This window comes from Mirounga leonina, unplaced genomic scaffold (assembly GCF_011800145.1).
Source record: "Mirounga leonina isolate KUSES-001 unplaced genomic scaffold, KU_Mleo_1.0 Mir_152, whole genome shotgun sequence".
Lineage (NCBI taxonomy): Eukaryota > Metazoa > Chordata > Mammalia > Carnivora > Phocidae > Mirounga > Mirounga leonina.
In genome coordinates this window covers 2729298-2747899 of record NW_023270380.1, presented here as the reverse complement: position 1 = coordinate 2747899, position 18602 = coordinate 2729298, and the positions used below count along the sequence as shown (strand labels likewise).

At 44.9% G+C, this 18602-nt stretch overlaps 1 protein-coding gene across 1 annotated transcript in view; it reads right to left on the bottom strand.

Moving 5' to 3' along the window:
- Nucleotides 1-18602, bottom strand: part of DISC1 (DISC1 scaffold protein) — a 369242-nt gene that overhangs the window by 237529 nt on the left and 113111 nt on the right. Inside the window, exons 5-6 of the mRNA XM_035008463.1 lie at nt 6264-6393; nt 2022-2263 (exon numbers count right to left, since the gene is read on the bottom strand). Coding sequence (XP_034864354.1) covers nt 2022-2263; nt 6264-6393 — 372 coding nt within the window. The remainder of the gene's footprint in view (nt 1-2021; nt 2264-6263; nt 6394-18602) is intronic.

Sequence of the window (18602 nt, the reverse complement as noted above, 5' to 3'; positions counted from 1 at the left end):
ACGGTCAGTTTCCTCTGGCTGAAATTTGGCAACAGTCCAAATCTCTCGTCCTTCTCCCATGGGCATGAGCCATGGGGTTAGAGTTCTGCAGGGAAATATTAGGGCCGGAGGGGGATAGGAGGAAGTCCTAAGCACCTCCCTAGCACAGCACCCGGGACTTGCTTTCCTTGGTTGGATAGGGTGTGCTCTGTGGCTAAGAGAGGACATTAGTCATTAAATAGTCTAAGACACATCAGCACAGGCGATTTGAAGGCCTTCGGGAGACTGGAATCCCATGATAAAAATGACAAGCAGTAAGCAGAATGAAGTGCTTACTACCATCCACGCACGGTTATGAGAGCTTTGTATGTATTAACCGCTGATCCACATAACGGCCCCATTATCACCTCCCCTCCCCCAAATAAGAAGTGGTGCCCAGCTGTTACGTGGTTGAGTGAGGCTTCACCCCCAGAAAATTGGATGGCAGAGCCCACATTTGCAACACTACAGGCCGTAAATTTTATGGATTATTGTCTTCAGCATAATAACTAACTGAGCAGAACAGGAATCCCTCCCGCAGTTCTTACCATAGTCCTTACTACCCATCTGTGTGTTCACCCGGGCACTACTCAGCTTGTTAGCTAACATGCGTACGTGTGACTTCTGTCTTTCACCAAAGTAAGACCATGATCTCCCAGAGAGCAAGACACAGAAGAGCACCTTGTGGATATTCCATAATACAGAGCACAGGGAAGATTCTCACTCCATAGCAAGTAGATAAGCAACTAGGCTGAGAAGTAACAAACAGGCGTTTAAGTATCAATTTTGCCTCTTATTGGGACTCTGGGCAAATTACGAACTTTCTTTTCCTCATCTATAAAACAAATATAATAAGAGAAGCAACTCATAAAGCTTAGTGCAGTGCCTGGCAAAGAGTAAGCACTCAATAAATGCTAGCTATTATTAATAATCATTCTTTCTTCCTGATGGAAACAGTGTCACTGACTGAGTACCCCCCTCTTAATGGCTCACCCCCTCCACCAGCAAGAGTTACAGTTCACCTCTCTCCAGATGATCGTCCTCAGCAAGGGTTGGCATCAGAATCTCTAACCAATGGAGCTGCAACAGATTGTAGAGGGATAGAAAGTGCCCCTGGGGTACGTGCACCCTGATGTTTATAACAGCAATGTCCACAATAGCCAAACTGTGGAAAGAGCCAAGATGTCCATTGACAGATGAATGGATAAAGAAGATGTGGTGTATATATATACAATGGAATATTATGTAGCCATCAAAAGGAATGAAATCTTGCCATTTGCAATGACGTGGATGGAACTGGAGGGTGTTATGCTGAGCGAAATAAGTCAATCAGAGAAAGACATGTATCATATGACCTCACTGATATGAGGAATTCTTAATCTCAGGAAACAAACTGAGGGTTGCTGGAGTGGTGAGGGGTGGGAGGGATGGTGTGGCTGGGTGATAGACATTGGGGAGGGTATGTGCTATGGTGAGTGCTGTGAATTGTGCAAGACTGTTGAATCACAGATCTGTACCTCTGAAACAAATAATACATTATATGTTAAAAAAAAAAAAAAAAGAAGAGGATAGCAGGAGGGGAAGAATGAAGGGGGGAAATCGGAGGGGGAGACGAACCATGAGAGACTATGGACTCAGAAACAAACTGAGTGTTCTAGAGGGGAGGGGAATGGGAGGATGGGTTAGCCTGGTGATGGGTATTAAAGAGGGCACGTTCTGCATGGAGCACTGGGTGCCCCTGGAGTATCTGGAAATGGGGGTGGGGAGGTTCATAGTAGAATGGAGAGGAGTCCTGGCATTGGGTAGGCTGGTGGGATGTAAAATATCTCCCAATATTCAGGACTGCCCCACACAAGGAAGAATTTTCCCACTCAAAATAACGATAGTGCTTCCATTGAAAAACTAGAGCCCTGCTTGGAAAATATGTGTGGACAGCAGGTAACATCAGTCCCGTAAACCAGTCAAAGAGGTGAGCAATCCCAAATCAGTTAGGAAATCAATACCTCCTTATGGTTTCAGGTGGTTCTGCACAGAGTGGAATCTGGTTGGCTAAGGCCAGCGTGTCACGCAAGGCCTTGCTGACTTCCTGCAGCTCCAGTTCGCCCAGGGACAGCCCCCCAACCAGGGCGGTCAGGTCGCAGTCCTGCCATGGGAGGAGTTGCTCTTGCTCTTCTATTTCCCTTCTCAGCTGCTGATCTTTTGCTTCCAGCACAGACATTCTTGTTTGGAGAGCTTCGATTTCTTTCTGTAGAGAATGGAGAAACCAGGTTTTTTTAAATTAACCCTACTCATAGCAAACTGCTCTGCTGATAATGAGCCCTTTAAATGAGAGTCAGCCATGTGCATGAAAGCTGTGAAGTTCCCTTCTGAGGCAGGCAGATTTTTGGAGGTTTGCTGAAGTGGAAAAACCACGACAGCTTTATACTTCTGATTAGTTGGCGTAAGGAAAAACATTCCCTCCCAAGTATTAAATAACTATGGGGGGATGAGCCAGGAATTTGACTTGGAAGGGCCAAGCAAATATACGAATGACTTACTTCATTTCAAGTGGAAGAGCTAGAATATAGAGCAGCAAACATCACGTGCTTGAGGTATGAGCTAAGCAGGTAACACAGGTCACAGGCCGGAAGAGAAAAGCGAACAGTCCTCGGTTGGTCTGTCCCCAAACGTGAAAATGTAGTGTGTAGAGGAAGATGAAAAATCACAGTTTCCTAAGTCTACAAGATTGAAAGAGCAATGGGATGCTGCAGATAGTGCCGTGCAGTCTAAAGTTCATAAAAATATTAAATAGATTCCATTTCCACTAATACAGCAAACCAAAACCCAAAGAATCTAGAGTATCATCCAATCTTGAGGTCAGAGAATAAAACAAGCAGCAGGTTATTGAACACCCATTGCGTGGATGGTGTTGGAACAGATACTCATCTCAGTGCCTGTAGCATTCTGAATTTAAAATGAGACTCTTCCCATCACCAGCCACACTCCCGCATCCTGGGCACTGGTTTCTGGCTGATAAGAGCAGAGCTCTAATCCTGGGTGTCTCCCCATCTCTTATCTGTGGTCTCTCAAACCCAAGGTATAGATCACCTACAACTTCTATCTCCTGACCCCACTTCCAGTAGGGGGGTGGGGGGTAGAGACTGAGGAGGTGCTGAAGATCCACCTCTGAGACACTCCAAGACGATAATATGTCTCCCATTGGTCCAACATTACAATATAATTGGCACTGTTTCTCAACAAACCTCCCACCTCCACCTCTGCCCATACGCTCTTCTTTTCTTTCTTTCTTTTTAACTGTGGTAAATACACGTAACATAAAAGTCACCATTGTGGGGCGCCTGGGTGGCTCAGTTGGTTGGGCGACTGCCTTCGGCTCCGGTCATGGTCTCAGGGTCCTGGGATCGAGCCCCGCATCGGGCTCCCTGCTTGGTGGGAGGCCTGCTTCTCTCTTTCCTACTCCCCCTGCTTGTGTTCCCTCTCTCGCTGTGCCTCTACCTCTCTCTGTCAAATAAATAAATAAAATCTTAAAAAAAAAAAAATGTTACCATCGTAACCATTTTTAATGCCAGTTCCATGGCATTGAGCACATCCACACTGCTGTGCAACCATCACCACCATCCGTCCAAGACCTCTTCATCTTATAAACCAAAACTCTGTCCCCATTAAACTCCAGCTCCTCATTACCCCTCCTTCCCCCAACCCCTGGCAACTGCCATTCCACTTTCGGTCTCTAGGAATCTCTAGGAACTTCATGTAAATGGAATCATCGTATTTGCCCCTCTGTGACTGGCTTATTTCACTCAGCATGATGTCCTCGAGGTTCATCCAAGTTGCACCACGTGTCAGAATTTCCTTCCTTCTTAAGTTTGTATAATACTCCATTGTGTGGATGAGCCACATTTGGTTTATCCATTCATCTAGAGGTGGACACTTGGGTCACTTCCACCTTTTGGCTATTGTGAATAATACTGCTTGTAACATCTCTCTGAGGCCCTGATTTCAATTCCTTTGGGCATATACCCAGAAGTGGAATTGCTTGATTGCATGGTAATTCTATTTTTAATGTTGTGAAGACCCACCATGCTTTTCCACAATGGCCCTACACGCTATTCTTAACACAGAAGTCAAAGTGATTCTTCAAAACATGGTCAGATTAAAACCTTCCAATGGCTCCACACTCCCAGTCAGAGACAAGCCCAAGTGTCCACTAAGGTGTGCAAGGCCCTCCAAGACCCCTTTTCTCCCTGACCTTCTCCCCTACCCTGGCCTGCTGGGTGCCCTTTGAATACGTGAGGCACATCCCCACTTCAGGCCTTCACGTGGCTGTTACCTCTGCTTCAATGTCACTGCACAATGAGTCGATCCTAGCCTATGTCTTATAGCTCCTCGCACCCTACAACATAGTAAGGAGATAATTTAGGTATTAATTATGTTTGACATTTCTTATCTAGCTCCCCACGCCCACTCCTACTAGAACATCAACTTCACAGAAATCCTAAGCACTTCAAACAGTACCTGGCACATAGGGGGCCCTCAAATACCTGCTGCATGAACGGATATCCCCCTTCCCCCAGAGCTCTGCCAGGAACATTCCCTCACACACTGAGTATCCCAGGCTCAAATTGTTTTCTGTACACTCTGACATCATCAGGAATTATGCAGACCTGTAACTGGTAAATACTGTTCAAAACCAAAAACCACACTGCCCATTTTTAACTACCCAAACTGATGTGGAGAACAAAAGCAAAAGAAATGTAGAAAAAATAATCAAATTTCCTTTGCAGCCCACTGACAAGTGCTTGAGAAAGGCAGGGTGACCTTCCTCCAGGAACTCAACTGCCTCAATGTGAATACTTTGCTAGAGGCAAAAGGCAACCCTAGCTTGACATTAGCCTGACTTCCAGGATCCTGCAAGTCTTTAACATACAAAAATCCCTTTGGAAACTTCCTTTATCTCTCTACCCAAGATATATATTAGCAATCATCTTCCAAACATATGGCCCACTGATATACATCTGAAGGGTCTCATGACTAAGAGTTTACTAGACAGTAGTAAATAACCCCTCAAGGTCCTGGAAACCTTGCTTCCAAATTCATCTTAGGGACTTACACAACCCCTAACCCCCTCCCAACTTAAGAGTATATAATCAGTCACTCCTCAAACCCAGTGCACTTCTTTCTGACGACGGGTTCTGTCCCCAGGCTTATTAAAACCACCATTTTGCCCCGAAGACGTCTCAAGAATTCTTTCTTGACTGTTCACTCCCGAACCCCATACGTCACATGACAAACTTTTATGATGATACTCACTGAATATATAAGTGTTCAGTTTACTGGAGAATATTTTCAAATTGTGATGATTTTTGCCTCCCTTTGCCACCTTGCTACTGTGGGGACTTGGGTGAGCAAACTCAGATAATAAGAATACTCTGCACAGGGGGGAGTTGGGATGGGAGGGCAGTCCAGTAACTCGTCCAAGCCCCATAAACCAGTCTAAATGCATTCCATTGTTTAGAACCTAAACCAAGATTTGCACTCGGGTGTTAAAGACCTATGCTCTTTCCGGAAATCATGTTGCCTTCAATCGATGCTTCCTTGCTGCTCCCCATTCCTGCCTCAAGGCCTCCAGGCTCCAGCCAGTGTGGACCCAGCTTCAAGGTTCGCTGTCTCTAAGGGGGGACGGGGGGCCCTCAACTTCCAGAGTACCTGATGATGGCCCCCTGCCTTCACTCGGTGCTGCACCTAGACTTCTAGCCTCTAGACGGTTCCCAGTCAACTTTCACATACTGCTCTGGCCCAACCTGGAGCTCCCTTTGTGCGATGTCTACCAGTTTTTCCCTAACCCTAACCCTAACAACTGCTCCTTACACTTCAACTCGATGCAATTTTCCATAAAGGATTTTCGCAGCACAGATTACTTCCTGCCTTTCAAAAGAACCTTGTAAAGGTCAAAATGATAAGAGGTGACAAATTGGCCTGGCAGACAAGGAAAGCATATTCAAAAGGTAATGAGGAATACTGAAAACAGGCACAAACACCGTGGAGCTTTCAACCCCTGTGGGTAATGAGATTCCTACAAGCCCTCCGGCCCACTCCACCCATCTCCCCCTTTTGTACTTCACGGGTGGATGGCCAAAGCTCTAATTGCTACACTCAAACCGAGCAAAGGCCCGCCCTGCCGCATTTGGCTTCCAAGGGTAAGAAAAATGCTGGCCTAGGTTCCTGAAGATTCTTCACCTGCTTACCTGCAACTGTTGCTTCTCTTGAAGAAGCCAGTCTCGTCTGGTGATGGACACATGCAGGGTGTCCTGAGCAGTGGGTTCCATCAGCTTCGGCTCCATTCTGGGTGGGGTATGGGGGTCATCACCGCAGGCCCTTAAAGTAAAACACCCATACGGGTACAGATGTGGAGAGAGTGAAATCCTCAGAGCCACAAAAATGTTAAGAGAGGGGCGCTGGGGTGGCCTTTGGAGTCCCAGGATCGAGCCCCACATGGGGGGGGTCCCTGCTCAGCGGGGAGTCTGCTTCTCCCTCTACCCCTCCCCCCGCTCCTGCTCGCTCTCTCCCTCTCTCTCTCTCTCTCACACACACACACAAATAAATTTTAAAAATCTTTTAAAAAAATGTTAAAAGAAAAATTTCACAAAGTGGCCACCAGCTGTTCTCATCCTTAGGCGGGTCCTAGGGATGAGGTCCCTAATGTAAGTTTCTGTTTCAGTTATGATCTGTTGAGGCTTTTGCTTTTACCCAGAGCCAGACTGCTATTTTTAGGCCTGCACGGTCCAGTCCCATGGCCCCTAGCCACATGTGCTATATATGTGCTGAAAGTGTAAAATACACACCAGATTTTAAAGACTTCGTAAGAAAATAAAGAATGCAAAATATCTCAATATTTTTTATGTTCATTACGTGTTGGAATGATAATATTTTCGATGTATTGGGTTGCATTAACTATATTTGTAAAATTAATTTCACCTGTTTCTTCTTCCTTCTATTTAGTGTGGCTACTGGAAATCGTGTCTGTGGTTTGCATTGTATTTTATTGGACAGCACTGCCTTGATCATCCAGACAGAGCCAAAAGCCAGGGGCTGATCTTGGCTGTGGAGATTAAAAAGAGGTATTAAAAAGAGGTATGACTGATTCACAGATGCTTGGGTCAGAGCTTCTCAGAAAACGTTTGCTAAAAGACTCAAAACCACTTAAAATCTGGCTCTGTCTTATTCTTGCAGGAGATGGCACATTTGGTGAAAGCAATGCTGGGGAAATGCAGCAGAGGCTTGAGGCTTTGCAGGGGTCTTGCAGACATTTACCCTTAAAGAATGACAAATTCGTCCTTAAAGTATTCCATTTCTAACTCAATGCAGTTGGACAGAAAAAATATATATACCCTAAGCAAAAACCCACGTCAACCATTTAAGGGAGCTATGTCTAGGAAAACACCAATTGAAATTAAAAGGCAAACAACAAGTTAGGGAAAATATTGCCACCCATGTGTCATAAAAAGGAAAAATACTGCTAATTTCAAGAGTTCTATCAAACCAAGAAGATACCGATGAAAACATCTATCAGAAATTCAAACAAGGGTGCCTGGGTGGCTCAGTCGGTTAAGCGGCCAGAGGCCAACTCTTGGTTTCGGCTCAGGTCACGATCCCAGGGTCCAGAGATCAAGCCCCGCATCAGGCTCCCTGCTTGGCGGGGAGTCTGCTTCTCCCTCCCCCTGCTTGCACTATTTCTCTCTCTCAAATAAATAAATAAATCTTTTTTAAAAAAAGAAATTCAACCAAAGGACTTACAAAGAGTTAAGGAAAATGTTTCCCATCAAAAATATTTCTCTTTTTTTTTTACTTTTTTTATTGTTATGTTAACCACCATACATTACATCATTAGTTTTTGATGTAGTGTTCCATGATTCATTGTTTGTGCATAACACCCAGTGCTCCATGCAGAACGTGCCCTCTTTAATATCCATCACCAGGCTAACCCATCCTCCCACCCCCCTCCCCTCTAGAACCCTCAGTTTGTTTTTCAGAGTCCATCATCTCTCATGGTTCGTCTTCCCCTCCGATTTCCCCCGCTTCATTCTTCCCCTCCTGCTATCTTCATCTTCTTCTTTTTTTTTCTTAACATATATTGTATTATTTGTTTCAGAGGTACAGGTCTGTGATTCAACAGTCTTGCACCATTCACAGCACTCACCATAACACATACCCTCCCCAGTGTCTATCACCCAGCCACCCCATCCCTCCCAACCCACCCCCCACTCCAGCAACCCTCAGTTTGTTTCCTGAGATTAAGAATTCCTTGTATCAGTGAGGTCATATGATACATGTCTTTCTCTGATTGACTTATTTTGCTCAGCATAACACCCTCCAGTTCCATCCACGTCATGGCAAATGGCAAGATCTCATTCCTTTTGATGGCTGCATAATATTCCATTGTATATATATACCACTCTTCTTTATCCATTCATCTGTCAATGGACATCTTGGCTCTTTCCACAGTTTGGCTATTGTGGACATTGCTGCTATAAACATCAGGGTGCACATACCCCTTCGGATCCCTCCATTTGTATCTTTGGGGTAAATACCCAGTAGTGCAAGAGCTATCGTAGGGTAGCTCTATTTTCAACTTTTTGAGGAACCTCCATACTGTTTTCCAGAGTGGTTGCACCAGCTTGCATTCCCACCAACAGTGTAGGAGGGTTACCCTTTCTCCGCATCCCCACCAACATCTGTCATTTCCTGACTTGTTAATTTTAGCCATTCTGACTGGTGTGAGGTGGTATCTCATTGAGGTTTTCAAAAATACTTTTCAATGCAAATTCAAACACAAAATAGCATTTTCATCTAACTGGCAAAGGTTTTCAGGAACCATCACTGCTTGGTAAGAGAAGGGAATAAGAATGCAGCATAAAATATAATATAATGTTGGATCCTATATTCCCACTTCTAAGAATTCATCATGTATCAATAATCACAGATCTGCACAAAGGTTAGCTACAAAAATACCACATTTCTCTTAGTAGCCCCAAACTGAAAACACACAACTGTGGCCCGAAATGAGGACCAGAGCGCTAAACCATGGCACAGCCACACAGAGGAAGGCTATGGAGCCACTAAAACCAGGTCTCCAAAGATGTAACCACTGGAAAATGATCTCTATTGCCGTTTTCTCAACCAGCTATTATGGTAATAGGTATAATATGAAACAACCATTGTAAAAAAAAGGTATATAAAAAAATAGGAAAATATCAAAATGTTATCAGCTCTTACCTCTGGGTGGTAGAATTACTTCTTTATTATTATTATTATTATTATTATTATTATTATTATTATTATTATTACTTCTTTTGGCCAATCTTTGATTTTCTAAGTTTTCTATAGCAAGCATATGTTATTTCTAATACTATAATGGAAATGCTTTTACCATATACATTAAGTAGCTATACTATTGACTTAGTTTCCCATGGCCAAACTCTTGTAGTCCTTGGACAAAACAGACATGTCTGTGTTTGAAACAAGTCACATTTCCCACGTTAATGATCAAGGGCAAAGCAGGTGTCTATAGCTTCTGACCTGTCCTCTCCCCCCCTCACGGAATCTCCTTGCAGACAACTGGAACTGGGCTGCCACGTGTATGGACTTCAGGGCTCATCAGGCAGGAGCATGAAGCTGCGTGTTCTTATTCATACATTCACATAGGGTCTCACTACCTCCACGTTTCTCAGAAAAGAAAATGGGCAACTCATTTTTTTTAGATTCCATGTATGAGTGGAATTATATGGTATCTGTCTTTCTCAGTCTAACTTATCTCACTTAGCATAATACCCTCCATGTCCATCTACTGTCCCAAATAGCACAATGTCATTCTTTTTCATGGCTGCCTAATATTCCAGCATGTGTGTGTGTGTGTGTGTGTGCACGCACGTGCCACATTTTTCTTATCCATTTGTCTATTTATGGACACTTAGGTTGCTTGCTATTATAAATAATGCCACAATAAACATAGGGGTGCATATATCTTTTCGAGTTAGTGTTCTCGTTTTCTCTGGGTAAATACCCAATGAATAAATAAACAAAAAACAGAATCAGACCTATAAATACAGAGAATGAACTGATGGTTGCCAGAGAAGGGATGGGGTGTTGGGCAAAATGGGTGAAGGAGAGAGGGAGGAACAGGCCTCCAGTTATGGAATAAGTAAGTCATGGAATAAAAGGCATAAAGAACATAGTCAATGATAACCATGTAACAGGACAGGTGGGAGCTACACTGTGATGGACAGAGCATAATGTATAAACTTGCCAAATCACTAAGCTGTACACCTGAAACTAACGTAACATTGTGTGTCAGCTACATTCAGAAAGGCAAGGCAAGGCAAGGCAAGGAAGAAAGAAAGAAAATGAGTAACTGATCCTAACATGTGTTTGTGCTCTGTTCATCTCCTTTCACTCCTACCCCGTTTCACTGATTCATTTAGAAAAAGAAAACACTATTAAGCCTAACCACGATGCGCCATGTATCCTGCCTGGTGCTAGGGACCCAGCAGTATACAAGATTTGGTTCCCGCACAAGCAAGGGAGACAAGCACACCACAAGGATAATACAAGGCAATGGACAAACACTCAATCCAAGGCTCAAACCAATTATCATAGGAGTTCCCGGGTGGAAGTAAGTCTCCCACTTCCTAAATCTTAACATGGCATTTACAAATGAGCGAGCCAACCAAGCACGGCAACGAAGCAGCCCTACTATTTTTAGAAACAATGGTAGAAAATATGTCACCTCAGCTCTTCTAAGTTGGAAAATAGCCGCTACAGAAAAGGGATGCTTGCTCATATTCCTGGGTCTGACACAGATTCAAATTCTCTGAATAATCTCGAAAACCACTTGCTTATTGTAACAGACCATGCAATTTAGAAATTTATTTTAAGACCTGTTACTCTCTGATTCAGGTGCGTAAAGGCAAATCCCAGTAGTAGTTGTAATAAAAATGCTTAAGCTGATGATAATAAACTAGTATGAATGGAGAATTTTCTGTACACCAGACATGATCATTTTTAGCACACTCACTTCTCATTGCAAACCTAAGAGGAATGTATTATTATGAGTTTTGTCACTGAGGAAGCAGTGGTGGGGAGATTCAGTGACTTGCTCCCGGTCACCAAGAGAACCAGCAGCAGAGTTGAGGGGTCAGGGATGCATCCTGCTGATCCCCACTTCCCCACCCTTTCCTGGACACCCTCTGCCATTCGGGCTCTTGGCCAGATTATAAACTTCTGTTTCCTCCTGGCTTCTAGTCCCGTGCCACCCACAGCCACGGATTAAGGCCCCTTGCTTGCAATTGAGCAGGGCAGGCAGAGAATGACAGGGAGGGCTCAGTTCGGGGAGGGAGGTGACCATGGTTTGAGCCTTAGTCCTGCCTTTTTCTAGCCACGTGTCCTTGGATTTATCAAAGCTCTCTGAACCTAACCTTCCTCGTTTTTGAAATGAGGATGCTGATGAGGATGCTGATGCCTTCCCTGCATGGCTGATTATGGGGGTCATCATCAGCTTTTTCGACAAATGAGCACTGCGCACCTACTGTGTGCGGGCCCCACCCTCGCACTAAGTATGAGGGAGGAGGCAGAGCCCCTCTGACCTCAGGGGGCTGGCTATTTGCCGTCCCTCATGCCTCTGTGTTTGCATCGGGAACATGAGCTCCATGGGCATGTCCAGCGGACACACTGTCCTATCCACGATAATGAAGATTAAAGAGGAAATGTCTCTGAGGATCTTCACACGTATCAGAAGGGTAAGTCTGGAACAAAACCATCATCAGCTATTGCCATCCGTGGGAATGGGACGTGCTTCCCACTCTGGGCTCCATAGTCTCGGCTTGTCACACAACCATTCCCTCTAAAGGAGAGACTGAGCTCCGCACTGAGTAGGGGCTTAGCAAATATTTGTTGAGTGATTTAATGAGTCCGTGGCCTAGAAAATCCAGAAGTCATTTGCATTCAGCTTTCTGTTGCACTGGATCATTTCTTTGCACTAATTTATTTCCCAATTTGCTCTGCTTATGCAAATATTAAGAGTTTCCTGAATTTCCTAAATAGATACCATCTGGGTCGGGTTGGGAGTTATTGAAGGAAATCAACATAGAATTGAAAATTAGCTACAGAGGAGCTACAGGTGGGGAACTGGGAATTCTCCATATTATTGTTAATCACATTCATTACTTAATCCATAAGAAAAGCCCCTGTGATTAACCAAAACTCCTCTCTCCGTCTCGCACACTTTGACTCCAGGTGTAGGAAGCCGTCCATAGATGGCTGAGTGGCGGTCCCAGGACACACTGCGGCTCAGTAATGAAGCAGGGGACAGGTTTCCGTCGTTCAGATATTCAGTCCTCTGAGTCATGCTCCCTCTTCCTTCTGACATGTTGTTCCCTTTATATTTAACAATTCTCAGTGTGTAATCCCTAATGTCAGTACAAATTAGCATTGCTGCAATAAACTAATCAGTATGTAAAACGAGCAAATCCCTCAGGGGCCAGAAGTAAAAACACGAGGGTTGGAATGTTAGAACAGCCCTGGGTGCCAACAGGGACTTGGGGTCTCGAACACCCTGCCCTCCGCCTCCCGGTTTCATGCAGGCCCCCATCTGGGGCTGCCCAGTGCTGGAAATATCCTGGCCTTTCTACATTGGTCTTTCCCCCCCAACCATGGAAAGAGGGGAAAACCCCGTTGGTAAAATAAGATCCTATGCTCAAAGCAGCGAGAACACTTCTCATCCTAGTGACCCCACGTGTGACTTCTGTGAGCACGTAGTTCAGTAATACTGAGAAAAGAATGAAACGCCATCTGGGAATCACCGTTTCCAGAGGCAGGTGGCTAATGAGTGTGTGCCTGAGATGAACCTCCTCCCTAGTGGCACCCAGGTCCCCAGAGCCTCCCCCTTCTGCTCTGAGGGCGGCCTTCAGAAGCACGTGGAGTGAGAATGCGACAGGGCAGAGGGGAGGCCAGACAATGCAGCTGCCGGGCCCTCCCAGGCCAGAACGGCTCACAGCAAAACTTGTGCTTTTGTGCTTCCTACAGTCGTATGTACAACACAGAAGCTCCCTTTCCCAGACAGGAATGTCAGTCTTCATGGTGCCAGAAAAAGTGCCATCTTGTGCCCCTTCTGGAAGCAAAGAATTTTAGTCAAGGAAAAAAAAAACAGCATTTATCAAGGCCAATGCGCTCATTATTACAGTTGGGAAAACTTCAGTTCCAGTGACTATCTCTGGCAACAAGAGCCAAGGACAGCCCCTTCTGAATACCTTTGCTCGTTGCTGCTCCCCATGGACAACCATTCTAACCAGTTTATGTCATAGGACTCACGTGTCTCCATCCCCCCTCCCTTTGGGAAGATGGTGAGAAAGAAGTGGTTTGGGCCCGTCACAGAATCACTGAAGTGTGGTTTAAGTCTAGAAATAGCTCCCTCATCCAAGAAAGTGTCACAAATGATCAAGGCCACTGTGATAGCACAAATACTGTAAAAATGCCGGGCATAATTCAGATAACTTTACAGTTCTGCCTTTGTCTGTATCTCTGATTTGGGTCTGAAGAGTAAGGAGATTGGACTAGGGGTCATATTCCCTAGGAAACTAAGCAGCATGGTTTTATACAGTCTTATCCCACTCAGAGAAATGACTGCCCCACTAGAGAGGCATGCGAATATTTCCTTGAGTTTTGATGTCAGTTATAAACATTTATATATATTCTTGAAAGATTTTATTTATTTATTTGACAGAGAGACACAGCGAGAGGGGGAGCACAAGCAGGGGGAGTGGGAGAGGGAGAAGCAGGCTTCCTGCTGAGCCCGATGTGGGGCTCGATCCCAGGACCTGGGATCATGACCTGAGCCGAAGGCAGATGCTTAACTGACTGAGCCACCCAGGCACCCCGTAGACATTTATATATATATATATATATATATATATATATATATATATATATACACACACACACACACACACACACACACGTATATATTTACTTGGGTTATAATGTCCTTTATAAATAGCGATGCCTGACACATCCAGCTTCAGGACAGACTTCAGTTGAATTTGAGCAAAGAGGATGGCATGGGAGACCTTTATTTGGAAGATGTCACTTATAATCCACTAGTTCTAAAACAACTTCTGAAGAGTGCACTGTGGCTCACCCCACCTACTTCTCTCCTCTGTTCCCATCTTGAGGTGATGACAAGGGGTCAGCAGTGGGTCTCCTGGGAGTGTGGCACATGCCATGCTAGTAACATCTGGCTCCTGACCTTGAGCCCGGATTCAGGTTCAGAAACATACCCTGCTGTGTTTTGGTAATAATGACCATTATTACACCCTACCATAACGTAGGCATCTTGTGTTCCACCTCTGGTAAAATGTGTCTGTAACAGTTACTTTCTCATCTTATGCAGTGCATCTCCACTCCAGGCTGTGAACTTAGAGCTGGTTGTCCCTGAATTCCATAGTGGGAAGGTCCCGACATGACAATTAAATGACAATAAAGGATGACATGGTTCAAAGGGAACAGAGGAAGGGCTGGTCAGAGGAAAAATGACTCGGTCCAGAAGCAGCACCAACTACAAACATTGATCTCCTCTGTTCCCACCTGAAAGGCAGCAAGTGAGCAGGAAATATTTGGACAGGCCAACCAGAGCTCTGCCTTGATAAGCCCCACTGGAAAACCATTGTCTATCTTTGTTTTTAAACATTGTTGTATTTTGTCTACTTGTGTTTTCAGTTATCCGTTGGGCAAGAGTCTTTGATAAAGGACATTTTGCACATGGCCTCCCACACACACACACACAATTTAAGTTGTAAGTATGACCAATTTTAAAGTACATATTGGTGAAGGTCCAGTGGGAAAATACATGGGATATACAGTCAGAGAAATGCAAGATATTAATGAGAAAATTATCAGTGATATGTGTAATAGTCGGCCAATCCTCTCTCTTAGGAGAAAGAAAAAAATAACTCTTTCGACTGAAGGAAAGATAGAGCAGGAATAGATGCCCCTCTGCTCCCTTCTGATCGTTGCTGTAGCAGGATATTGAAATGTAGTTTTCCAATGGCTCCGGAATAAGAAGCTAAAGCTAAAGCTCTCCACTCCAAACTCTAACAGTGGAGTCGGGTGCCCTACCCTGGGGGCTGCATGAGCGATGCTACCACAGTCAACCACCAGTCAACACACACACCCATTGGCCATGTAGGACATGGAGTTTTCATGAGAGATGCTTCTCCTTCCCCTTCGGCCAGCCCCACACGGGGGCAAAGAGGAAGTAAACACTCCCACTCAAACCAAACAAAAACAAGAAAATCCAGTAGACCCACTCATAAAGATTGGGAGTGCCCTACAAGCAGCAAGACTGACATCTGATTCTCCAACATGGGCATCTTTCTAAATTTGGGTCCTCTTACTACAAAGCCTGAGACAAGGAGCTGAGTTTGGGCTATTTTCTGAGTGAGGGAGTGAGAAGCAGGAAAAGTCAATAAAGGGCACATTATTGAGCTGATCACCGCAGGGGCAACTGGGGCTTAATCCTACCAGGAACTATCTGGAAAAAACATGTGGAAAGTACCTCAGAACTGTCCCCCTAGATGCTGCGTAGGCTGGCACATTTAGCCAACAACTCCCAGCCCAGTGCTTGACGGTTGCCTTCAGGTGCGTTACCCACTTCCTGTTCTCACAAGCTTCGGAGAAAGCCCCATGGCATATATACCTGTTGGGTGCCTGAGGCGGACAGAACTGTCCACAACTGGCGTGGAAATCGGAGGGAGGCCAAGGGATTGGGAAACGGGGCATCAAGTCTCTGTTGCAACATATGCTTACACAACAGACTTTCTGATGGATCACTAGCCCCTCAGCAGGGATGAAGAAACTGGAGAGCCATGGCAAGGCAGGGAGGGTCTGTAATGGGGCAGCCTGAGCACCCACCATTCAGTGTGGCAAAGATACGTGAACTTCCCATAAATCAAGTAGACATCGCAAAAGTTATCTTCCCAAAAATTGTGCCCATGGTGCAAGGGGCCTACAGAAAGAGGCTGAGTAAGATCTGAAAAGGGGTGGTTGCATGTCTCATCAGGATCTGGGCAGTGGGGAGGGCCTGCGGTGTCGTCTGGAGAACCCACACGTGAGTGCCATAGACAATGAGCATGCCAACGCCCATATGCACGGACTGTCCCAGCCTATTAGCCAGGGAGGCAGCGATGACCAACAAGAAGAACGATACAGACACTGGACAGGGAGAGATTGGAAACTGATATATAATTGAAGTTTCAAACTGGACCGGGCTTGGATGACCATCAATAACTGAAAATGGCCCAGACATTTGTCTTACATGCCCAGGATATCATAAAAAAAAAAAAAAAAAAATGGGAAGATGTACTCAACAGAGCGCAACAGAGACTGGACAAACACCATGGTGTGTTTGTACCTCCACTGATGAGACACACCCCATGAGCCAGTTATCTTACTGATCCTGAACCAGTATCTTATCTACCCTGATCGGCCCCTGGGGACCCACAACCAGGGCAGGGCGTCACACCACGTGAGGGCTGGTGCCTGCCGTTAGAAAAGCCCGGTTAGTCCATGAAGGAAGCAGCTGAAACTCTCTGGGCTGCAGGAAGGACCTGAACAAACTCAGTGTGATTCAGGGTGGTAGTCTACACAAGACTCCGAGAACTACGCTCGATCTTAGCCAAAAGGCCGAGAAGCGATGAGACTCAGAGAATTACACAGTGGTTTTTAAAAAGTTGAATGGCACCGGTTATTAAGAACGAAGTGACAGTAAAAATTAAAAATGAAGTACCGGACCTGACTGTACTTGGATGTTTGCATTTCCTTAAATCTTACTCTAAACCAAATTTTCTTAACCTGAGATCCAAAGACCCACCCCCCCAAAAAAGCCAAAGACCACCCCCCCCACCGCAGAGTGAATGGATGAGCCTCAGAAGGCCCGTGAGTCTCTTGAAACTACATGCAGTTCTTTACATGGTTGTACATACGTGGTTGGTGATGGAAGGAATCTATAGCTCTCATCAGATTCTCAAAGAAATAGGGATCCCCGGGCGCCTGGGTGGCTCAGTTGGTTAAGCGACTGCCTTCGGCTCAGGTCATGATCCTGGAGTCCCTGGATCGAGTCCCGCATCGGGCTCCCTGCTCGGCAGGGAGTCTGCTTCTCCCTCTGACCCTCCTGCCTCTCATGCTCTCTCTATCTCATTCTCTCTCAAATAAATGAATAAAATCTTTAAAAAAAAAAAAGAAAGAAAAGAAATAGGGATCCCCAAAAGGCACATATTTGTGTTATTCATTAGTACTGAAAATTTCCCATGTCAATACAACTATTTCATTTCTACAGGAAAAGTACCATTCATTGGAAAGTATCCTATTTCCTCCTTGACTCAGAGAAGAGCCCCTGGCCTGTGAGAAACTTTTTTTTTGTCCCAGCTCTGTCCTGGCTCCGGACTGTGGGAGCTTTAGCCCCGCACCGTGGCCCCCTGGTGGCCGCTATGAGAACTGCAGCCACAGCCCCTGGTTTAGGGGGAACCCATGAGTCCAGATGATCCTGTTGATGACAGGCTAGATGGGCAGTTGGCACATTGAAAGACAACTTTCTAAAGATTATTACTAACTATATAATTCTGTTCATATGCATTAGAAAAATTTAAGAAGTTGATTTTGAGTCATTATTTTCTAATTGCGTTAATAATAGGACAGGTAGATTTGGCAAAGAAAAGCCACAATTATACATAAATCACTGAGGTTTGGAAAATAGCTATCTAATTCAACCCTCTCATTTTCTGATGAAGAAAGTGAAGTGTGAAGAAATTAGGAACCTATGCCAGGTCATATAGAGCTCGTTAGCAGAAAAGATGGGACCAGAACTTGGGCCTCCTGACCTATAAGCCATGGTTCTATCAAGATACTATAAAAGTTCTTGCTGGAGGTGTCAGAAAAAAGGCTGAAGGAGCATTTTCTCTAGGGCAACTGAACCACATTAGAGTGAAGATTCTCTTTCTCTCTCTCTCAATAGATATTCATATATATCTTTGTGAACCTATATATAGATACATCCATGTACGATCATATTCATTCATTCAATGAATATTTATGGAATACCTATTTGGGATCAGCCTCTGTTCTGGTCTCCAGGAAGGAATAAAAAGATAAATACAAACACAGTCTTGTCCTTGAGCTCACAGTCTGAAGAATAGACCGATAATCAAGGACACAGGTTTATTTATTTAAGACCCAAGGCAGGGGTGAGGTAACTGGTGGTGCTCCAGTAATTCGAGGGGGAGATGGTGTGACTTCAGGACAAGGCTTCACAAGGATGGTAGCTGAGTTGAGTCTTGAAGAATGAGCAAGAGGTGGTCACGGTGGGGCATGTACAAGACCATAGAATTCAGAAACATTCACAGCATGTAAGTAACTTCTAATGCTTCAGTGTGTGTGGACTGCAGGCTTTGGTGATGGCTAGTCAAATTCTGGGCTACTGAGAAGCAGGGCAGAAGCTGGACTGGAAAAGCTTTGAATGTCATGCTAAGTAATCAGCACGG